Below are 22,426 nucleotides of genomic sequence, written 5' to 3' on the forward strand. Positions count from 1 at the left end.
CCTGGGTTGGGAAGATCTTTTGGAGGACGGCACAGCAACCCACGCCAGTATTCTTGCCTGAAGAACCCCACGGACAGAGGAGCCTGGCGGGCTGCAGTCCATAGTGCCGCACAGAGTCGGACGTGACTAAAGCGACTTAGCACACACACACAAGAAATTCAAAGCCTTAGAATACCAGCTTCGTCACTCTCCCTCCCAACTTACATTCTATTGCTATCCAGTGTAGGCTGATAGATCGGAGCTGCTCTTTCACTATCTTCTGCCTTCCATTGCTACGGGGGAAATAAGCTCTAAGTCTAATTAATATTCTTCTACCGGTATTCTTTTATCTGTCTCGTTTCTCTCACTAGTTTTATGACCTTCCGTCTCTGGTGTTCAGTTTCACTAACATGTTGTCTACGTATGGATTCATTTTTAGGTAACATACTTGGAATTTGTTGAATTTCCTGAATCTGAGAATAAATGTTCCTCTCGTTTACTCTCTGCCAGCAATTCATTTTTATTTATTTTGCCTCAGCTCCAAATCTACCCTTCTCCACCCTGCTTTGTGATACTGCTGCTGCTGCTGCTAAGTCGCTTCAGTCGTGTCCGACTCTGTGCGACCCCATAGACGGCAGCCCACTAGGCTCCTCCGTTCCTGGGATTCTCCAGGCAAGAATACTGGAGTGGGTTGCCATTTCCTTCTCCAATGCACGAAAGTGAAAAGTGAAAGTGAAGTCGCTCAAGTCGTGCCCGACTCCTAGCGATCCTAGAGTGCGACATTTCTTCCTTACTAGCCGGCTCTATGTTCTTGATGATGTTTAGTTGCTATGTCTGACTCTTTTGAAACCCCATGGACTGTAGCTCACCCCTCTCTCCATGGAATTTCTCAGGCAAGAATACTGCAATGGGTTGCCATTTCCTTCTCCAGGGGGTCTTCCTGACCCAGGGATCGAACCCACGTCTCCTGCATTGGCAGCCCAATTCTTTATCACTGAGCAACCAGGGAAGCCCAGCTAGCTCATGTTGGGCTTTGTCAATATAAGTTGCTGGAAAAACACTGCAAGGGCAGATCAGGAAGAAGGAACTCTCTCCCTTTTAGCTTGCTGTTTTCCGTGTGGCCACCTTTGGTTCAGGGTGTGAGGGTGTGGTTGCGTTCACCTCAATGGCCCTCCGTTCAACTTTGGCCTGCACAGTCCAACAAGCTTCTCTCCACTCCACAGCAGGCTACTTCTGCAATTCAGTTGTGTTGGCGACCCTCTAAAAGTTTCCTTGCCACAGGAAGGCTGCATACCATGGCCTTTCCTCAGAGGTTTCAATCTCAGACTTGCAGGGAGGAGCCCTCCTCTAAGGTGCTTCATTTTTCACTCTCCCTTACCAGATATAGTAACTGCTTTTATCCTTTTTAGTAATTAGCCATCTTTAAAGTTAGCAGTTCTTTATGTTAAAATTTCCATGTTCAAACCACCTGTCTTGTTTCTGTATCCTGATACAATCTCTTCCTGGAACTGTGGTTAGACATTACGCCCTCTCACTCTACCACACCTACGCCTTTCTTATTTCCATTTGTCTCTTTGTGCTACATTTGCAAAGTGCCTTCGGCTCTATATTCCAATTCCTTCTTTCTTTCCCCATATCCTCTCTCTTCAACTGTCTCTAATATCTTGCTTTGTTGTTGTTGTTTAGTCGTTGAGTCATGTCTGACTCTTTTCCGACCGCACGGACTGTAGCCCGCCAGGCTCCTCTGTCCATGGACAGGCTCCTCCGTCCTCTGTCCCAGGCAAGAATACTGGAGTGGGTTGCCATTTCCTTCTCCAGGGGATCTTCCTGACCCAGGGATCAAACCCACGTCTCTTGCAGTGGCAGGTGGATTCTTTACCACTGAGCCACCTGGGAAGCCCCAATATCTTGCTTACTCTGTGTACAATTTCAATGTTCATATATTTCATTTCTACAAATTCTATTTAGTCCTTTTAAAAATCTGTTAAGTCAAGATTTTATATTTGCTTACTTTTTGGAAAGCAAAACTAATTTTCAATTTACTATTTCTTTAAACACAGTAAATATTTTTATTTTTCAGTTCAGTTCCAACTCTTTGTGACCCCATGGACTACAGCACGCCAAGTTTACCTGTCCATCACCAACTCCCAGAGCTTACTCAAACTCATGTCCATCAAGTCAGTGATGCCATCCAACCATCTCATCCTCTGTCATCCCCTTCACCTCTTGCCATTAATCTTTTCCAGCATCAGGGTCTTTCCAAATGAGTCAGTTCTTTGCATCAGGTGGCCAAACTACTGGAGTTTCAGCTTCATCATCAGTCCTTCCAATGAATATTCAGGAATGATTTCCTTTAGGATGGACTAGTTGGATCTCCTTGCACTCCAAGGGACTCTCAAGAGTCTTCTCCAAACACCACAGTTCAAAAGCATCAATTCTTTGGCACTCAGTTTTCTTTATGGTCCAACTATCACATCCATATATGACCAATGGAAAAAATATAGCCTTGACTAGACGGACCTTTGTTGGCAAAGTAATGTCTCTGCTTTTTAATATGCTGTCTAGGTTGGTCAGCAAATGTCTTAATTTCATGGCTGCAGTCACCATCTGCAGTGATTTGGGAGCCCCAAAAAATGAAGTGTGACACTGTTTCCATTGTTTCCCCATCTATTCGCCATTAAGTGATGGGACCAGATGCTGTGATCTTCGTTTCCTGAATGTTGAGCTTTAAGCCAACTTTTTCACTCTCTTCTTTCACTTTCATCAAGAAGCTCTTTAGTTCTCCTTTGCTTTCTGCCATAAGGGTGGTGTCATCTGCATATCTGAGGTTATTGATATTTCTCCCAACAATCTTGATTCCAGCTTGTGCTTCATCCAGCCCAGCGTTTCTCATGATGTACTCTGCATATAAGTTAAATAAGCAGGGTGACAATATACAGCCTTGACGTATTCCTTTCCTGATTTCGAATCAGTCGGTTGTTCCATGTCCAGTTCTAACTGTTGTTTCTTGACCTGCATATAGGTTTCTCAAGAGGCAGGTCAGGTGGTCTGGTATTCCCATCTCTTGAAGAATTTTCCACAGTTTGTTGTGATCCACACAGTCAAAGCCTTTGGTGTAGTCAATAAAGCAGAAGTAGATGTTATTCTGGAACTCTCTTGCTTTTTGATGATCCAGCTGTTGTTGGCAATTTGATCTCTGGTTCCTCTGCCTTTTCTAAATCCAGCTTGAACATCCGGAAGTTCACAGTTCATGTGTTGCTGAAGCCTGGCTTGGAGAATTTTGAGCATTACTTTACTAGCATGTGAGATGAGTGCAATTGTGCAGTAGTTTGAGCATTCTTTGGCAATGCCTTTCTTTGGGATTGGAATGAAACCTGACCTTTTCCAGTCCTGTGGCCACTGCTGAATCTTCCAAATTTGCTGGCATATTGAGTGCAGCACTTTCACAGCATCATCTTTCAGGATTTGAAATAGCTCAACTGGAATTCCATCACCTCCACTAGCTTTGTTTGTAGTAATTCTTCCTAAGGCCCACTTGACTTCACATTCCAGGATGTCTGGCTCTAGGTGAGTGATCACACCATCATGATTATCTGGGTCATGAAGATCTTTTCTGTGTAGCTCTTCTGTGTATTCTCGCCACCTCTTCTTAATATTTTCTGCTTCTGTTAGGTCCATACTGTTTCTGTCCTTTATTGAGCCCATCTTTGCATGAAAAGTTCCCTTGGTATCTCTAATTTCCTTAAAGAGATCTCTAGTGTTTCCCATTCTATCAGTGCTAAAAGGATTCAGCATACATCCCCAGATAGAAGGCCAATTTCAGAGCTAGGTTTTCTCTCTGGATTAATTCACTTAACATATTTGAACAGTCACTATTGTACATGCTTGGGACACACTAGTGAACAAAATAGACAAAGATCCTTGTCCTCACAGGGTTTATAGTCTAGCAGGGGGAGGAAAACAAAAAAGTATGTACACTATGTTATAAAGTAATTTAAAAAACAGATTAGGTGAGGGGTACAGGTGTAACATTAAATAAGGTATAAGGTGTCAGGGTGTAAGGAGATGACTTTTCAGCAAAGACCTAAAGAAGGTGAGAAGTGAACCAGGGTGGTACCTAGAAGAGAAGTGATCCGGTCAGAGGGGAAAGCTGGTGCAAAAGTGCTGAGGCAGGAATATGCCTGGTGAGTTCAGGGAGCTGCAAGGAGGCTGGAGTGATTAGAGACGATGAGCAAGGGGATGTGGGTGAGGGAGGTGGTGTGAGACATAACAGAGTCAGATCTCAGAGGGCCTCGGGAGCTACTGGAAGGGCTCTGGCTTTAATTCAGAGTGAGACGGGAGCCCAAGCAGAGTTTCAGTTAGAAAAGAGACATGATTTAACTTACCCTTAAAAGGGATCCCTCAGACTGGTGGGTTGACTGACTTTTACACTAAGTGAAGTGGAGAAGCCTGCTTTCACTTGTGTAGTGACCTCTGAAGATTCCCTGCTATCTTGTAGGTCAGGACACAGTCTTCTTTGTCAGTGGGGAAGCTGTTCAGAGTATCTCCTCTACCACATTGCTGGAAATAGAAGGCACCCCCTACCAGGTTTCTAAACATAGCACAAAGCTGTTGTCCAAAGAACAGGATAAAAACTAGAGATCACTGAAAAATAAAAGTAATGGATAGTATGGCAAAGCAGAAATGAAATAAGATTAGAAATCATTATTCAAGAATTTTTAAGACAAGAACTAACCAGATCCAGACCTGAAAAAGTACTACGGCAATGTACTCCAGACAGAATCCTACTTTATAAACCATAAAATAATTAGAATAAAATATAATGACAAATGAGAGAACCCAATCTTGGCAACAAAGCTGTCTCTGTACAGAGTGGGTTGATCAGAGCTTGTACCCTGAATTTTGCTTCCAAAGAGTCTCATAAAACTCCCATGGTACTTGCCCCCTCTGCGACCCTCCCCACACCTAACTAACCCTTGCATTTATGAAGTACTGAGACACATTTACTGAACTGCATTTTAGACCACTCAGTGAATATTTAAAATGTTTATAAATAAAAGTCTACCTAACATATCAGTAAAGAAAATCATGTCTTGGAGAAGAGAATGGCAACCCACTCCAGCATTCTTGCCTGGAGAAGCCCATGGACAGAGGAGCCTGGTGGGCTATGTCTGCGGGGTCGAAAAAGAGCCAGACGCAACTTAGTGACTAAACAAGACCATGCCAAAAATATTTTCAAGAGTAAAGGATATTATTACCTCCATTGTTGCTTCAAAAATAGCATTTTAAAAAGATAAAATTAACATGCCCAAACATTGTTAATAAAAGACAAAGTTACTAAGTTGTTAATAAAAGACAAAGTTACTAAGTTATTATATATCCAGGGCATCTCTGGGAGGCAGAGGTTATATATTGGTTTCTAATTTTAAAATGTTCACTTTATCAAACATGATTTGGCTTTGGTTGGCCTTTTATAATTTACATAAAACAAAGTTGATTTTCCTCAATTCTATGATTTAGATATTTCCCACACTCAGCAAATGATGAAATTTGAATTAATATAAAAAAGAAAACCATGTCTCATAATATATATATATTTTTAAGTTAAAACAATGTGCACTATGACACTTAAAGAAATGAAAGTAAAATTTAACAATGGTCATCTATGAATGGTGGGATTAGTGGATTATTACTTTTGTGCTAAATTTTCTCCAGTAATTAAACATATGGTAAATCTATAACCCGCAGAGCAGGTAGAAAGAGATAAATATCCTTACTATTAATTGCAGAACACTTAGTTAAGACATATGAGAGCATGTTGAAATATCTATTAAAGAAGGCTTTATACTTGTCAAAGAAGCAAAAATGAAAGACTGAGGTATACCATTTCAGATAAATTAGCCAACAAGAAAAAGGTCACAGTGTGTAATGCTGGTGAGCTTATTGTGAAATAGCACTACTGGTAATAATTCATATTAGTCCAAGCATGGAGGAAAATAGCCTAACAATACATATCAAGGGGAATAAAAACACTCAAATCCTCTTGCTCAGTAACCCTATTCCAGAGACTCACCATAAGAAAATGGTTTTTAAAAGGGACTATACTTTAAGGATGTACATTGAGCCAGCTATACAGAGACTAACAAAGAACAATTTTTTGACAGAGGATACTCAAAGGAACATGAATAACAAAAAATTAGCAATGCCTAAATGCTAATGAAGACATTTTACAAGGAGGTAGCGATTTTACAGGGAGACAATCATTTTATAGGAAAGTAGTTCAGAGTTTAGTCTTTAGCAACAGAGAGATACTCAAAGATGAATAAGACATGAACCCTACCCCAAGGGTCTACAGTTTAAAGAGCTGCCATTTATTAACTGTGACTTTGAGTAAGTTCCTTCGCCTCCCTATGCCTCAGTTTTCTCACCTGTAAAATCAACTATAAAAACCATTTATAAGGGAATATCTGAACACTCACTAGATGACAAGGGATACTATGGAACTGCTCCGCTTTTCGTCTGATGATGACACTGTGTTTCTTAAATCCTTAACTTTTAGTTGTTAAGCACTAAAATATTTTTGAAGAAAACGCAGTAACGTTTGCTCTGTACTCTTTGTACTTTTCTCATGACGTTGTTGTAGTCTGTGTACTTCTCTGTGTGTGTGTCATACACACACGTTTCTACGCAGCAAGACTGTATTTCCAAGGCACAAGCAATCCTTCCTTACCTACTACCTTCTGCAGACCTCAGTGCATGTGGAAGGTGCTCAAATATTTGTTAAATTAAACAACAAACAAAAAAAGGCCACACATATTCCAATGATGAGAAAAATACCCTGAAGCAAGGATTATGTTTAACACAACTTTTTCTACCTGAGGTCCAAAATCAAAGTCCATGGGCACAAAGAGCAGGGTAGAAAGCTGCCGTCCTGGCTGGTGAGGGGCACCTTCCTTGGGGCGGAGAGTGCAGATGCCCTGGCCAGGCTGGGCCCTCCCGACACACTCCTAGCACAGCCGGAGCCCATTTCCTAGGTGTGTTGCCATCTACTCAGTCGCCAAGGCCACACTGTGGCCCCACCCTGGGTATGGTCTCCTAAGCGGTGGGCAGCTTGAAGAAGAAACCCGGGCACACCCAGAGGAGCAGCAGGACAGACCACTGAAAGAGGAACATCCTGGTGCCCAAGCCAGGAATACCAGCTGGAGACTGATCCGCCAAGCTCCTGGGGCAGGTGTGGGGCTGGGCTGGGACCACAGCCCCGCTCCTCGGAGGAGCTGATGAAGGGAACGGGGACTGGGTCAGGGATGGCCTGCAACAGGAGGCAGCGACTGGGACCAGCAAGGGGACTAGGAAGCGACTGCTGCCTGCTGTGTAGCCTGGGGCTTGGCTGGCCTAGGCCGGTCCTTCCCCTGTGCGATAGGATGTGGGAGACCACAGGAATGCAAGCAACGCTAGTGCATCACCATAGAAATCTGAATTCCTGAGCACTTCATCATCAGGGAGGCTTACTAGGCACCGACGCAGCTATGGAATGAGGACTCATCCAGTTGTGGAGGGTGGTGGGGGCCGCCTGGAGGAGGGAAGCTCCCTCTGCCTGCATAGGGGATGGGCAGGAAGAGCTACAAAGAGGAGCCCACATCTGGTTGACTCTGGGGGGAAAAAAAAGATGGAAAGAAAAACAACAGCACATACTGAAAGCTCATGGTGGTCTAGGTGCTGGTTAGGCACTTGAGCTTCCTTCCTGAAGCAGGACCACACAAAGGCCTGTGAAAATACAAGTGTGTCTGGTTTCTTTCCCCTCGTAGAAGCCCACTAAAGCTGCCAGAGGCCCTGGGCTGGATTCAGCAGGCTAGGAGGAATGTTCTATCTATCCCTGTTCCCTTGTTAACATGGAAAAACTCAATAAAATGAATTCTTAGAGACTTCCCTGGTGATCCAGCGGTTAAAGGTCTGCCTTGCAATGCAGGGGATGCAGGTTCGATCCCTGGTCAGGGAACTAAGATCCCACATGCTCTGGGGACATGAAGCCCACGCAGCACAATGAAGACCGAGCCCACGAGCAGTGATCAGAGATGGATGTCAAGATAGACTCAGGAAGCTCAAAAACAGGAAACCAAATGGACAATTGCTAGAGTTAGATTGCCTAAAATATTATATGGTCATCAAGAAGCGTGTTGTTAAAGATTCGTGAATGGCATAGAAAGAGTCACACCCCATATGAAGTGAAAAACAATCAGGTTACAAACTAATATGATCCCAACTTTATGGGGGAAAAGTATAACACATTTTTTAAAAGACTGAAATCTAAATATTCAAGGGGTCTATCTCTACGTGGTGGAATTAGGGGTGATAAGCTTCTTCACTCTTAGTGTCTGCTTTCTCCAACGAATATGTTTTACTTTTTCAAAATTAGATAACAACACACACCAAAAAAAAAAAAAAAAAAAGTATAAATGAACCAACCCAATTGAAAACAGGCCCAGCAGGGCAGGCTCACCTTCTGCAGGATGGGGGCAGGGCAGGTGCTGTCAAACAGGACTGAGCTGAAGACTCCATACACGCCCTCACTGAGGTGGTACACGATGCTCTTGGGGGAGGAACCGGTTTCCTCTGCAGGGAGAGGAGGGGTTGGGGGGGGGCACAAGCAAATGTGAGGGGGTGGGACAACGGCGGGCTCAGCAAGCAGACAGGAGGGTTGCCCCCTCCTCAGCTACGGGGCGGCTCCTGCCTCCTCCTGTGTTCATGGCTGGGTTGGAAACACCTTTGCAGCTGAGCAACCCTGCCTAGGACACACTCCAGGCTTGCATCTGAGCCCCTCGATGCCCCAGCAAAGGCTGAAAAGCAGCCCACCAGAACTCAAGACCCCGAGAGACTGAGTCAGCAGCTCAGAAGTACACACAGTGGGGCAACACATGAGCTGGAATGAGAAGTCGGGTCTCCAGGCTGGACTGCTGCTGCTGCTGCTAAGTCACGTCAGTTGTGTCTGACTCTGTGTGACCCCTTAGATGGCAGCGCACCAGGCTCCCCTGTCTGTGGGATTCTCCAGGCAAGAACACTGGAGTGGGTTGCCATTTCCTTCTCCAATGCATGAAAGTGAAAAGTGAAAGTGAAGTCGCTCAGTCATGTCCGACTCTTAGCGACCCCATGGACTGCAGCCCACCAGGCTCCTCCATCCATGGGATTTTCCAGGCAAGAGTACTGGAGTGGGGTGCTCAACGCCACGGACTGTAGCCCGCCAAGCTCCTCTGTCCATGAGTCAGCCTAGCCTGGACTTGAACCCTGGCGCTGCCCCCTTCTCAGCTGTGTGACCTTGTGTGAGTGACCCATCCTCTTCACGCCTATGTTCTGTAGTCTGCAAAATGGGCTTAGATCAGTATAAGTGGTTGTCAATTATTTTCATTATGTTATGAGAAGCAGTAGGATGAGTAAGAGCCTGGACTCTGGAAAGAAGACAAACATGAGGTCAAATGCAGGGTTCACCACTTACTAGCTCTTAAGCAATTCACCTGTATTCTGTCTGGCTCTCAGTTTCCTCATCTGCACTATAAAATGTGTGCTCAGTCATGTCCAACTCTTTGCAACCCCATGCGCTGTAGCCCGCCAGGCTCCTCTGTCCATGCAATTTTCCAGGCAAGAATACTACAGTGGGTTGCCATTTCCTTCTCTAGGGAATCTTCCTGACCCAGGGATCAAACCTGTGTCTCTTGCATCTCCTGCACTGGTAGGCAGATTCTTTACCACTGCGCCACATAGGAAACCCATATACAATAGGTTTAATAAAGTATCTGTTCTCCCCAAAGTTGCTTTGACCTCAATCTTCATAAAATATAAACATGCATAGGGGAAAAAAAAGCTGTTAAAAGAGTGTCTTGGGGGTGAGGAGACATGACGGTAAATTTCCCTAAAGAAGGAGCCAGTCTTCAGATTTCCCCCACCGTCTAAAATCAAACCCAGCTCACCCAACAACCATCCTTGGCTTTAGGGAAGAACGGGCCTCCACTGCCCACCTGGCACCTACCCTCCCTGCCTGGCTGATCCAGAAGAACCTCCTTCTTGGCGATGATGCTGATAGCCAAGGTGAAGGCTGAGGTCACGTAGTAGCGCCCCAGCTTGGCAAGGATATCCACACCACAGCCCTCTGGGAAGTATAGGTCCAAGGCTGAGTTGATCACAGAAGCAATCTGAGGGTACAGAGACAATTACATGTTTGAAATGTGGGGTTTATGCTGGAGACTAGCTACAGCTCCAAGTCTTACTTCTTGAAAGCAGCTTTGATTTCAGGAAGCAGAACTTGGCAGCTGCTAAAACTCCAGCTGGTAATCACAGATAGCTGGCCAAGGCAGGCAAGCACAGATGGAGCAGGGTCAAGACCCTTACCCTTGAAAATCACCCTTCAATGCCCCCCACAATGGAAAAAGGAACTTTTAATCTAACAGTTGGTACTCAGATGACAGAATCTGTGATGCAGATCTTTCTTTCCTGAGTAACCAGTATGCTAAACAACACATTTTCATAGACAAGACAGAGAAGAAAAAAGAAGATAAAAGTCACCCCTAATTCTAACCCCAGATTAACCTATTCAATGCTAATTTATTGGAAACACTCCTTTAATTCCTTTTTATACAAACCTGAAAATCTGATTTTTTATTATAAACATAATAGGGCTATAAGTATACAGGTTTTTATAACCTGCTTTACTCAGTACATTGAATGATCTCTCCATGTATGTCAGTTCAGTTTAGTCTCTCAGTCGTGTCTGACTCTTTGCGACCCCATGAATCGCAGCACCCCAGGCCACCCTGTCCATCACCATCTCCCGGAGTTCACTCAAACTCACGTCCATCAAGTTAGTGATGCCATCCAGCCATCTCATCCTCAGTCGTCCCCTTCTCCTCCTGCCCCCAATCCCTCCCAGCATCAGAGTCTTTTCCAATGAGTCAACTCTTTGCATGAGGTGGCCAAAGTACTGGAGTTTCAGCTTTAGCATCATTCCTTCCAAAGAAATCCCAGGGCTGATCTCCTTTAGAATGGACTGGTTGGATCTCCTTGCAGTCCAAGGGACTCTCAAGAGTCTTCTCCAACACCACAGTTCAAAAGCATCAATTCTTCGGCACTCAGCCTTCTTCACTGTTCAACTCTCACATCCATACATGACCACAGGAAAAACCATAGCCTTGACTAGATGGACCTTAGTTGGCAAAGTATGACTCTGCTTTTGAATATACTATCTAGGTTGGTCATAACTTTTCTTCCAAGGAGTAAGCGTCTTTTAATTTCATCCCTGCAGTCACCATCTGCAGTGATTTTGGAGCCCAAAAAGATAAAGGCTGACACTGTTTCTACTGTTTCCCCATCTATTTCCCATGAAGTGATGGGACTGGATGCCATGATCTTCGTTTTCTGAATGTTGAGCTTTAAGCCAACTTTTTCGCTCTCCTCTTTCACTTTCATTAAGAGGCTTTTAGTTCCTCTTCACTTCTGCCATAACGATGGTGTCATCTGCATATCTGAGGTTATTGATATTTCTCCCAACAATCTTGATTCCAGCTTGTGCTTCCTCCAGTCCAGCGTTTCTCATGATGTACTCTGCATATAAGTTAAATAAGCAGGGTAACAATATACAGCCTTGACGTACTCCTTTTCCTATTTGGAACCAGTCTGTTGTTCCATGTCCAGTTCTAACTGTTGTTTCCTGACCTGCATATAGATTTCTCAAGAGGGGTTCAGTTGGTCTGGTATTCCCATCTCTTTCAGAATTTTCCACAGTTTATTGTGATCCACACAGTCAAAGGCTTTGGCTTAGTCAATAAAGCAGAAATAGATGTTTTTCTGGAACTCTCTTGCTTTTTCGATGATCCAGCGGATGTTGGCAATTTGATCTCTGGTTCCTCTGCCTTTTCTAAAACCAGCTTGAACATCTGGAAGTTCATGGTTCACGTATTGCTGAAGCCTGGCTTGGAGAATTTTGAGCATTACTTTACTAGCATGTGAGATGAATGCAATTGTGCGGTGGTTTGAGCATTCTTTTGCATTGCCTTTCTTTGGGATTGGAATGAAAACTGACCTTTTCCAGTCCTGTGGCCACTGCTGAGTTTTACAAATTTGCTGGGATATTGAGTGTAGCACCCTCACAGCATCATCTTTCAGGATTTGAAACAGCTCAACTGGAATTCCATCACCGCCACTAGCTTTGTTCGTAGCGATGCTTTCTAAGGCCCACTTGACTTCACATTCCAGGATGTCTGGCTCTAGGTGAATGATCACACCATCATGATTATCTTGGTTGTGAAGATCTTTTTTGTACAGTTCTTCTGTATATTCTTGCCACCTCTTCTTAATATCTTCTGCTACAATTTCTGTCCTTTATCGAGCCCATCTTTGCATGAAATGTTCCCTTGGTATCTCTAATTTTCTTGAAGAGATCTCTAGTCTTCCCCATTCTGTTGTTTTCCCCTATTTCTTTGCACTGAATGCTGAGGAAGGCTTTCTTATCTCTTCTTGCTATGTAAATGTATATAAATCTATGTAAATTCTTTTCCCATAAGAATATACCATAATTTACTCAAGGACCTCAAACAGAGGCTCTGTGACAATCTAGAGAATTGGGAGGTTCAAGAGGGAGGGAACATATGTATACCTATGGCTGATTCATGTGGATATTTGGCAGAAAACAAACTTCTGTAAAGCAATTATCCTACAGTTAAAATAACTTTTTTAAAGTAATTAAAGAGAAAGATTTAAAAATAAAAATATTTTAATAAATCTTATTTGCATTTACCCAGAAAATACACTGGTATCATTGCCATATGATAAAATATTTTTATAAAAACATTTTTATAAAAAACTATATCTTTATAAAAGTAAAAATATTTTACATAAAAAGAAAGAATATACTGTAATTTAGCCAATCCCTGAGCGACTTCACTTTCACTTTTCACTTTCATGCATTGGAGAAGGAAATGGCAACCCACTCCAGTGTTCTTGCCTGGAGCATCCCACGGACGGGGTGAGCCTGGTGGGCTGCTGTCTATGGGGTCGCACAGAGTCGGACACGACTAGAGCGACTTAGCAGCAGCAGCAGCAGTGTTAGTTGGACCAGGAAAGTCCACTGAACTTCAGTTATGAAGAATGTTGCAATGCTCATCTTTGAAGCTAATTTTTTTTATCCGTCACAGATTATTTTCTTAAATTCAGTTCCAAGATGTGAATAGTCTAGAACGAGGCATTTACTAAGGAAAAGCGTCCCCTAGTGGTTCCAGTGGGGATTGCTATGATACATTTTTCCTGATTTAATCTTGGCACCCAGTCCCATCACTTCGTGGCAAATAGATGGGGAAACAGTGGAAACAGTGACAGACTTTTTTTTGGGGGGGGGGGCTCCAAAATCACTGCAGATGGTGACTACAGCCATGAAATTAAAAGACACTTACTTCTTGGAAGGAAAGTTATGACCAAAAGAGCAGAGACATTACTTTGCCGACAAAGGTCCGTCTAGCCAAGGCTATGGTTTTTCCAGTAGTCATGTATGGATGTGAGAGTTGGACTATAAAGAAAGCTGAGTGCCGAAGAACTGACGCTTTTGAACTGTGGTGTTGGAGAAGACTGTTGAGAGTCCCTTGGACGGCAGGGGGATCCAACCAGTCCATCCTAAAGGAAATCAATCCTGAATACTCATTGGAAGGACTGATGTTGAAGCTGAAACTCCAATATTTTGGCCACCTGGTGCAAAGAACTGACTCATTTGAAAAGACCCTGATGCTGGGAAAGATTGAAGGCAGGAGGAGAAGGGGACGACAGAGGATGAGATGGTTGGATGGCATCATTGACTCAATGAACATGAGTTTGGGTAAACTCCAGGAGTTGGTGATGGATAGGGAAGCCTGGTGTGCTGCAGTCCATAGGGTTGCAAAGAGTCGGACACAACTGAGCAACTGAACTGAACTGAAACTTGCAGGTGGGAAGGAGACAGATGGACTACAAGTAGACAGAGGGTTGGCTTTTCCTTCCCCTGCCTAACTTGATTTCTCATCATTCCATAGGAGGGTGAATAGGGCACACCCAGACCCTCAGAGAACTTAATGACTTATGCAGATATGGCCCAGTTAAGCCTCAAATATGTGCATGTTCAGAGTCCGGGCAGAGCTGGGTGTGCAGCCGGCCCTGCCATGGACTCAGGAAATGAAGTAGCTTCTATGAGCCTCAGTTTGCTCAGCTGTAACACAGGGTTAATAATGAGATAATCCAGGCAAAGCACCAAGCGCAGCACATAGTACAGGGGACCCACTCACAGGGGGCTTCCTAGGATCACTATAACCCCCCCAACCCCCACCCAGCCCAGCGCAACACTTGTGACCCCACTTACCTCTTCGAATCTCACTTTGGCGTCCTCCACTCCAGGGAAGCCGCCACCGAGGTCCAGGATGTGCATCCTGTGGCCCAGCTCAGCACCCATTTCGAACACAACCCGGGCATCCGCAATGGACTGAGCGTAGGCCTGAGGGTCAGGACAGCCACTGCCAATGTGAAAACTGGGGAAGAAGGAAGAGTCTCAGCTTACACACAGGACCCCAGGTGTCACCACTTCAGCCTCAGCCAGCAGCAGCCTTGCCCAAGCATACCGGATGCTGTGCCCATTTTCCAGATGCAGTGACTGTGGGCCTAAAAGGTTGAGTGGGTTGCCAAGGGCCATGTGGCAAATGAAGAGTGGACAGGGGACTAGATCCAAGGACCTTTGGCACTTGGTGCCCCTCTCATCCCTCCACGCTGCCTCTGGGGGCTGAGCCTTCCTGGGATGAGGGCTAGGGCCCCAGAGTCAGCCAGAACTAATGTACATCTCACTCAGCAGTGTGGCCGGCCATGCTTCAGTTTCCCCATCTATAAAGTGGGGATCGGTTCAGTTCAGTCGCTCAGTTGTGTCCGACTCTTTGCAACCCCATGAATCGCAGCACCCCAGGCCTCCCTGTCCATCACCATCTCCCGGAGTTCATTCAAACTCACGTCCATCAAGTCCGTGATGCCATCCAGCCATCTCATCCTCGGTCGTCCCCTTCTCCTCCTGCCCCCAATCCCTCCCAGCATCAGAGTCTTTTCCAATGAGTCAACTCTTCGCATGAGGTGGCCAAAGTACTGGAGTTTCAGCTTCAGCATCATTCCCCCTCCAAAGAAATCCCAGGGCTGATCTCCTTCAGAATGGACTGGTTGGATCTCCTTGCAGTCCAAGGGACTCTCAAGAGCCTTCTCCAACACCACAGTTCAAAACCATCAATTCTTTGGCACTCAGCCTTCTTCACAGTCCAACTTTCACATCCATACATGACCACTGAAAAAACCATAGCCTTGACTAGACGGACCTTAGTTGGCAAAGTAATGACTCTGCTTTTGAATATGCTATCTAGGTTGGTCATAACTTTTCTTCCAAGGAGTAAGCGTCTTTTAATTTCATCCCTGCAGTCACCATCTGCAGTGATTTTGGAGCCCCCAAAAATAAAGCCTGACACTGTTTCCCCATCTATTTCCCATGAAGTGGTGGGACTGGATGCCATGATCTTCGTTTTCTGAATGTTCATCTTTAAGCCAACTTTTTCACTCTCCTCTTTCACTTTCATTAAGAGGCTTTTTAGTTCCTCTTCACTTTCTGCCATAAGGGTGGTGTCATCTGCATATCTGAGGTTATTGATATTTCTCCCAACAATCTTGATTCCAGCTTGTGTTTCTTCCAGTCCAGCGTTTCTCATGATGTACTCTGCATATAAGTTAAATAAGCAGGGTGACAATATACAGCCTTGACACACTCCTTTTCCTATTTGAAACCAGTCTGTTGTTCCATGTCCGGTTCTAACTGTTGCTTCCTGACCTGCATACAGATTTCTCAAGAGGTAGGTCAGGTGGTCTGGTGTTCCCATAGCTTTCAGAATTTTCCACAGTTTATTGTGATCCACACAGTCAAAGGCTTTATCAAAGGATAAAGTGGGGATAAAGTCCCAAAATTTTGGGACAATGTCTATGGAGCGTTTAGCATAGTGCCTGGCCGTCCAAAATCCAGAGCATAGGAAAGTTAAATCATCAGGTCCTAATTCTGGCTTCTTCCACATCCTCACCAGAAAAGCGTCAAAGACAAGGTGTGCCAGGATGACATTTAGCTTCAGGCTGGGGACACTTCCTGCAAAGCCAGGTCCCTCCTGGAACCTCCTGGGACAGGACCCTCTGCAGACTGTGGGGTTGGGGCACTGGGACACTCCAAACCTTCTTTCCAAAGGGAAGAAATTCTCAAATGGCAGAATTCCAGAACCAGGGACAGGCCTGCCTTGAGGGCCCTGGGGGAGGTCCCACACAGAATTGAGTAAGTCCTGGGAAAGAAGCAGGAGGCAGTGGGCATGGTGGGGGATGATGGCGGGGTTCCAGCACTCACCTCACACCTATCACCTCTACATGGTCCCTCTTGGCATTCTCAAGCAGGTGTCGGCAGGATTTCAGCGACGCTCCGAACTTGAGGCTCAGGCGGCTCAGAGAGTGGGAGTCCTCGGTGGCAATGCACAGAACCATCCTGAGGAGGGAGACACAGGGCAGCACCTCGGCGGGGGTGGGAGCCCACTTCCTCCACCCCAGCCATGTCTTCTCTAGTCTAGGGGGATGAACCCTCATGGCTCAGAGGTATATCCAACCCCAGAAGCCCCGGCCCCTTCCTCCCCCTGCACAGCCAGTCAACCTCTGAGTCCTGTCCAATCCACTCCCTAAATGTTCCCAGACCCTTCCATGGGACCCCTGCCCTGGTCCCGGCATCACCAGTTTCCCCCTGGGCAGCCCTACTTCCTCCCAATCAGGCAGGCTTTGCCAGCTTCTCTTGTATGGTGGCGTGGAGGGGACCATTTTATTTTTTTAAACAGTCTTATTGAAAACGCCTGTATCCTCAATATGTGAAATAGTCAAAACAGAAGCTGCTTTGGGTGAACCCGAGTGGTGCCCCTCTTGGCCCCTCCAGTGTGTCCAGTGACCAGGTGAGGGGCACACATGAAAAAGATGTCCAGCCCTGACCCCTTCCAAAGCCCAAGTGCACTGGGGTGCCTGCCCTGTGACCAGCATCACTGACTTCTCCTTCACCCCTGGCCGCACATGGTATGATCCAGCCACATCAATTTCTGCTTATCCTGCAAACGCCCTGTGCTGCTTCTGGCCTTCATGTGCTTGCTCCTGCAGCTCCCTCTGATGCACTGTTTATGCCCGCTCCAGATGCCAGTCGCCCCTGAAGGCCCACCTCAAATGCCGCCTCCTCGGTGGCATTTCCTGACCACTGCTCCTTCTGCCATGACTTTGACCTCTGCAATACCATGGGCTTTGCCTGGACTATAACCCATCATTTCTACCTCCACCCTAGTCAGCCTCTGGCATCCTGGGTCCAGCCCAGGAGTGCCTGCCCCAACCTCCTGTGGCTATGACTGGCTCCAGGGCAGGGTCCTCAGCCCCAACCCTATTTCACCTACTCCCCCCACTCTCACCCACAGCCCAGCCTCCCACCTGAGTGGTTCTCAGCTTACTTGGCACTGGGGTGGCTTTTCACCACCTTTGCCAGCTCCATCTCGTTGTCAAAGCTCAGCAGCCGGACCCCGTGCTTGGCAGCATACTTGATGTGTGCAATTTGCTTACAGGGATTGGCATAGATGATCTTACTGGCGGGGACACCAATATCCTGGACCAACTCCATCTCTGCCTGTGGGGTCCCAAAGGTGGTGGTGAGGAAGCGCCAGAGCCTGCTGGGCCCATGGAGGCCAAGGAAGCACAGATGAGGGGCAAAGTCATAGCTATGCCTAAGGAGGTCCATAAGAAATGGGCCTCACTTTTAGACAACAGATATACAACAACCAGAACTCACACTGATTCCCTGTTGACAAGAAGGGCTGCCACGTACAGCTGTGCAGAGGGTGAACCGCTCAACCCTAGGGAGGGTGGGGCCCCATTCAGAGAATCATGCATGCATATTCAGTCGCTCGGTTGTATCCGACTGTTTGCAACCCCATGGACTGTAGCCCACCAGGCTCTGCTGTCCATGGAAGTTTCCAGCAAGAATACTGGAGTGGGTTGCCATTTCCTATTCCAGGGGATATTCCCAACCCAGGGATGGAACCCATGTCTCCTGTGTCTCCTCCATTAGTAGGCATATTCTTAACCACTGCACCACCTGGGAAGCTCCATTCAGAGACTACACAGTATATTGGTATGTTTATTACAACTTCCTAATGGTGAAGCATCTTACTCTAACAAAATCCATGTATTTGTAACAGTGTCTTCAAGATACATTTTAATTCCCACAAAGGCACTGTACAGATTCATGGTGGCCCTGAAAACAGACTTCTGACATATTTTCCTGGTAGATTTAAATGGATAGAAAATATCATTTGATGTAGCAGAAAGTTTGCCAGCTCAAGAGTCTTCTTGGCACAGGTCATCCCACATCCAAAGGCCGGCCCTGTGTGGCACTGTGCTGGGTGCTCCAGCAAGGCCTCTTCCTCCTCACCTTTCCAGAACAGTGCTTCACATGATTGCTGCATTAATGATACAGACAACGATGATGGTGTTGGTGAAGAAAGCAGCCACGGGCGCCTAACACAAGGAGGCACCGAATGACAGGCTTTACATAGGCCTTGGCAAATTTTTCCCATGAAAGGCCAGAGAGTAAATATTTTATGTTTTCTGAGCCAGTAGTTTCTGCATAGCTAAGCTGCCTTTGTAACACCAAGCAGCCACAGATAAAGCATAAGTGAATGGACGTGGCCGTGAGCCAGTAAAACTTTGCAAAACACACCATCCATAATTTGTCAACCCTTGTTTTAGATTCACTCTTATTTCCTCCTTACCATACCCCACCAGAGGGGTATTGGCTCCATTCTACAGAGAAAAAAAACATCCTCAGAGAGGCCACATAGCATGTAGGAGGCAGAACCAACTTTCAACCTCAAACCTGATTCTCCATGATTAACAAGGAAGCAGTTTTGAAACATGGTAGAGACACAGGGCCATCCTTAGCCATCCTCAGTTTGTAACAAGACTGTATGTAATTTTAATGTAGCAACTTTTCAGCATGAGGTTTTTCTGTGCATTATCTCATGTGATGTCTGTAACTATCCTATGAAATATTTATGGCCATGTCTTACAGAGCACGAAATTGAGTTCAAAGGAGCCCGCTTGTCTGGGTGATGCAGTCAGTGAGTAGCTGAGGGAGAATCGAAGGCCCCCTCCAGAGCGGAAACTGCCCTCATCAGAGCTTGCTTCCAAAGACCCTGCCTCTCTGCAGACACGAAAATGTGGTTCTGCTCCCGGCTTCACCCATGAGGTGAGAGGAAGCAGCAAGGGTAGCACTTTGGGGACCTGTGGTTGAGCTTTGATTATAGTTATTTAAATAATAACCATTGTCACTCCTTGACGAATTACCATATGCCAGTCATTGCATTAAATATTTTATAGACATTCTCATCATCCTCATAATCATCTTATGAGACAGGGAACAGAGGCCCTGAGAGGCCTTAAGTGACTTGTTCAGCATCACACGGCTTGCAGGTGGCACAGCTAGAATTCTAACCCAGCTAGAATTCTAACTGTGCGACTTTAGCTCACTGGATCTCAGCCACAGCGCTTCGGCGGAAAAGACGCCTTGATGCTGCCCTGGTAAGTGTCTCTTGCGCATCTATCGAGTCGCCAGGCTCTGTGACAGGTGCAAATGAAAGCAAAGTGCTGAGTAAAGCAGACAGGGTCTCTGATTGTGGACCTTTCAGACAGACGGGAAAGAAGGGGAGGAACGAAGGAACACTGAATAATGATAGGATTACAAATGGATAGGAGCCATGGAGAAAAAGTATGGGATACTAGAGAATGTGGGATGCAGAGACCTGGGTGAGAGGTGTGGCAGGCAGCTTTCTGAGGGTCAGAAATTTAAGCTGAGGAGAAAGTGTGGGGAAAAGGGAACCCTCCTAGCCTGCTGGTGGAAATGTAAATTGGTATAGTCACTATGGAAAATAGAATGGAGGTTCCTTAAAAAAACTAAAAACAGAGCTGCCATATATATGATCCAGTAACCCCACTCCTAGGCATATACCCAGAAAAGATGAAAGCTGCAATTCGAAAAGATGCCTGCACCACAACGTTCACTGCAGCACAGTTTATAACAGTCGAGGCATGGAAGCAACCGAAGCGTCCAGTTACAGATGAGTAGATGAGGAAGATGCGGTGGATATACGCAATGGACTATTACTCAGCTATAAAAGATGAAATCCTGCCATTTGCAGTAATGTGGATGGACCGAGAGATTATCACAGTAAGTGAGTAAGTTAGAGAAAGACAAATACCATATGATTTCACTTATATGTGGAATCTAAAATATGACACAACGAACTTATTTACAAAACAGACTCAGACACAGAATATAAACACATGGCTACCAAAGGGGAAGGTAGGGGAGGGATAAACTGGGAGTGCGTGACTGACAGACGCACACATCCATGTGCAAAACAGGTAAACAAGTATTTACCATATAGCACAGGGAACTACATTCAATATGTTATAATAATGGAAAAGAATTTTTAAAAATATACACACACACATATATATATATAACTGAACCACTTTGCTGTACACCCCAAACTAACACAACATTGTAAACCAACTGAACTTCAATGAAAGAAAAAGATTTGAGCTGAGCCCTGCAGGAGGAGTCGGCCAGGCTAGAAGGGAAGCAGAGAATATTTCTGGTACCGGAAGCGGCCTGTGCAGAGGTTCTGAGATAAAGCCGCTCAGCCTGATGGAGGAACAGAGAGCGCTGGTGTGGTCTGGGCAGGGTGGCCAGCGGGGGAGGATGAGGTTGGAGGGAGGCAGGCAGAGCCAACGGGGAGAACCGAAGGCGGATGTGGATTTATGTTCGACGCTGCAGGTTGTGGGAGACGGTCTGATGGGATCGCGAGAGGGAAAAGGACATGGTCAGATGCGCATCTTGAAGGCAAGGCCTAAGTGCATGTCACTCCAGACACCATGTGAAAACGGACAAGGGAGGGCCCGGAAGGCCCTCCCCGGGAGACACGACACGCTGCGCTAGAAAGCGGGGAGGGTGTGGTCTGGAGGCAGGGCTGGAAAACTTGCTGATGGACGGCACGTGGGGATGTGGGGTAAGAGGGGGACTTCACACCCAGCAGACCTAAGGGCCCCTCTTGAAGGGAAGATTGTGAATGCATTTGAACACGCTGGCTCCAGGCATCCTGCAGTATCAACTAGGAGTCCGCCTGCCAATGCAGGGGACACGGTTTTGATCCCTGGCCCAGGAGGATCCCATGTGCTGCAGCACAACCGGGCCCATGCATCACAACTATTGAGCCCATGCTCTGCAAAGAGGTCACCGCAGAGAAGCAGTGCAACAAAGAGTAGCGCCTGCTCCCCATAACTAGAAAAAGCCTGCAAAAGCAACAGACCCAGGGCAGCCAAAAAGTTAATTAGAAAAAGAAAACTGGGGAGGTGGTGACATCTTGGGGATACTTGAAGCCATGGGAGGAGATGAAATTCCCTAGGAAGATGAAGCGGAGAAGGCAACGGCAGCCCACTCCAGTACTCTTGCCTGGAGAATCCCATGGATGGAGGAGCCTGGTAGGCTGCAGTCCATGGGGTCGCTAAGAGTCGGACACGACTGAGCGACTTCACTTTGAATTTTCACTTTCATGCATTGGAGAAGGAAATGGCAACCCACTCCAGTGTTCTTGCCTGGGAATCCCAGGGACAGGGAGCCTGATGGGCTGCTGTCTATGGGGTTGCAGAGTCGGACACGACTGAAGCAACTTAGCAGCAGTAGCAGCAGGAAGATGAAGAGTTTATAAAAGAAGGGAGCCTGAGCTGGAATCCAGAGGAACAATTCCAGCTAGAGCGAGGGGCAAGCTGGCATAGGACTGGCAGAGAGGGAAGAGACAGCATCTCCAGAAGAGACAGGACAATGCAGAGGTTACTATGCCATTCCTGCCAAGGTAACCCTGTCTTACAGTTCACATCTGAGCAGGAGACGCCTGCACTGTCAGAGGCCTCAGACTTCACTGTCAGACTTCACTTTGCTGTGCTTCACAGATATTGGGGTTTTTCTTTAAAACTGATAGTCTGTGGCAACCTTGTGTGACGCAGGTCTACCGGCACCATTTTTCCAACAGCGTTTGCTCACTTCACCTCTCTGTGTCACATTTGAGTAATTCTCTGGATATTTCAGACTTCTGCAGTGTGACTGTATCTGTTATGGTGATCTGTGATCAATGATCCTTGATGTGACTTTGCCATTGTTTTAGGGTGCCATGAACCACGCCCATAAGAGATGATGAACTTAATGGATAAATGTTGTGTGTTCTGATGGCTCCACCCACTAGCCATTCCCCAGCTCTCTCTCCCTCTTTTTGGGCCTCCCTATTCCCTGAGACATAACAACCCAACCATACTG

General features: G+C 46.1%; 1 protein-coding gene across 1 annotated transcript in view; it reads right to left on the reverse strand.

Annotated features, from left to right (window-relative positions):
- AZIN2 (antizyme inhibitor 2) overlaps positions 1-22,426 on the reverse strand; it is a gene marked incomplete in the record, with an annotated part of 39,374 nt that overhangs the window by 7,766 nt on the left and 9,182 nt on the right. Inside the window, 5 exon segments of the mRNA NM_001293722.1 lie at positions 8,477-8,589; positions 9,998-10,160; positions 14,342-14,507; positions 16,388-16,522; positions 17,511-17,683. Of these exon segments, the coding sequence (NP_001280651.1) occupies positions 8,477-8,589; positions 9,998-10,160; positions 14,342-14,507; positions 16,388-16,522; positions 17,511-17,683 (750 nt within the window).

This window comes from Ovis aries, chromosome 2, assembly GCF_016772045.2.
Source record: "Ovis aries strain OAR_USU_Benz2616 breed Rambouillet chromosome 2, ARS-UI_Ramb_v3.0, whole genome shotgun sequence".
Taxonomy (NCBI): domain Eukaryota; kingdom Metazoa; phylum Chordata; class Mammalia; order Artiodactyla; family Bovidae; genus Ovis; species Ovis aries.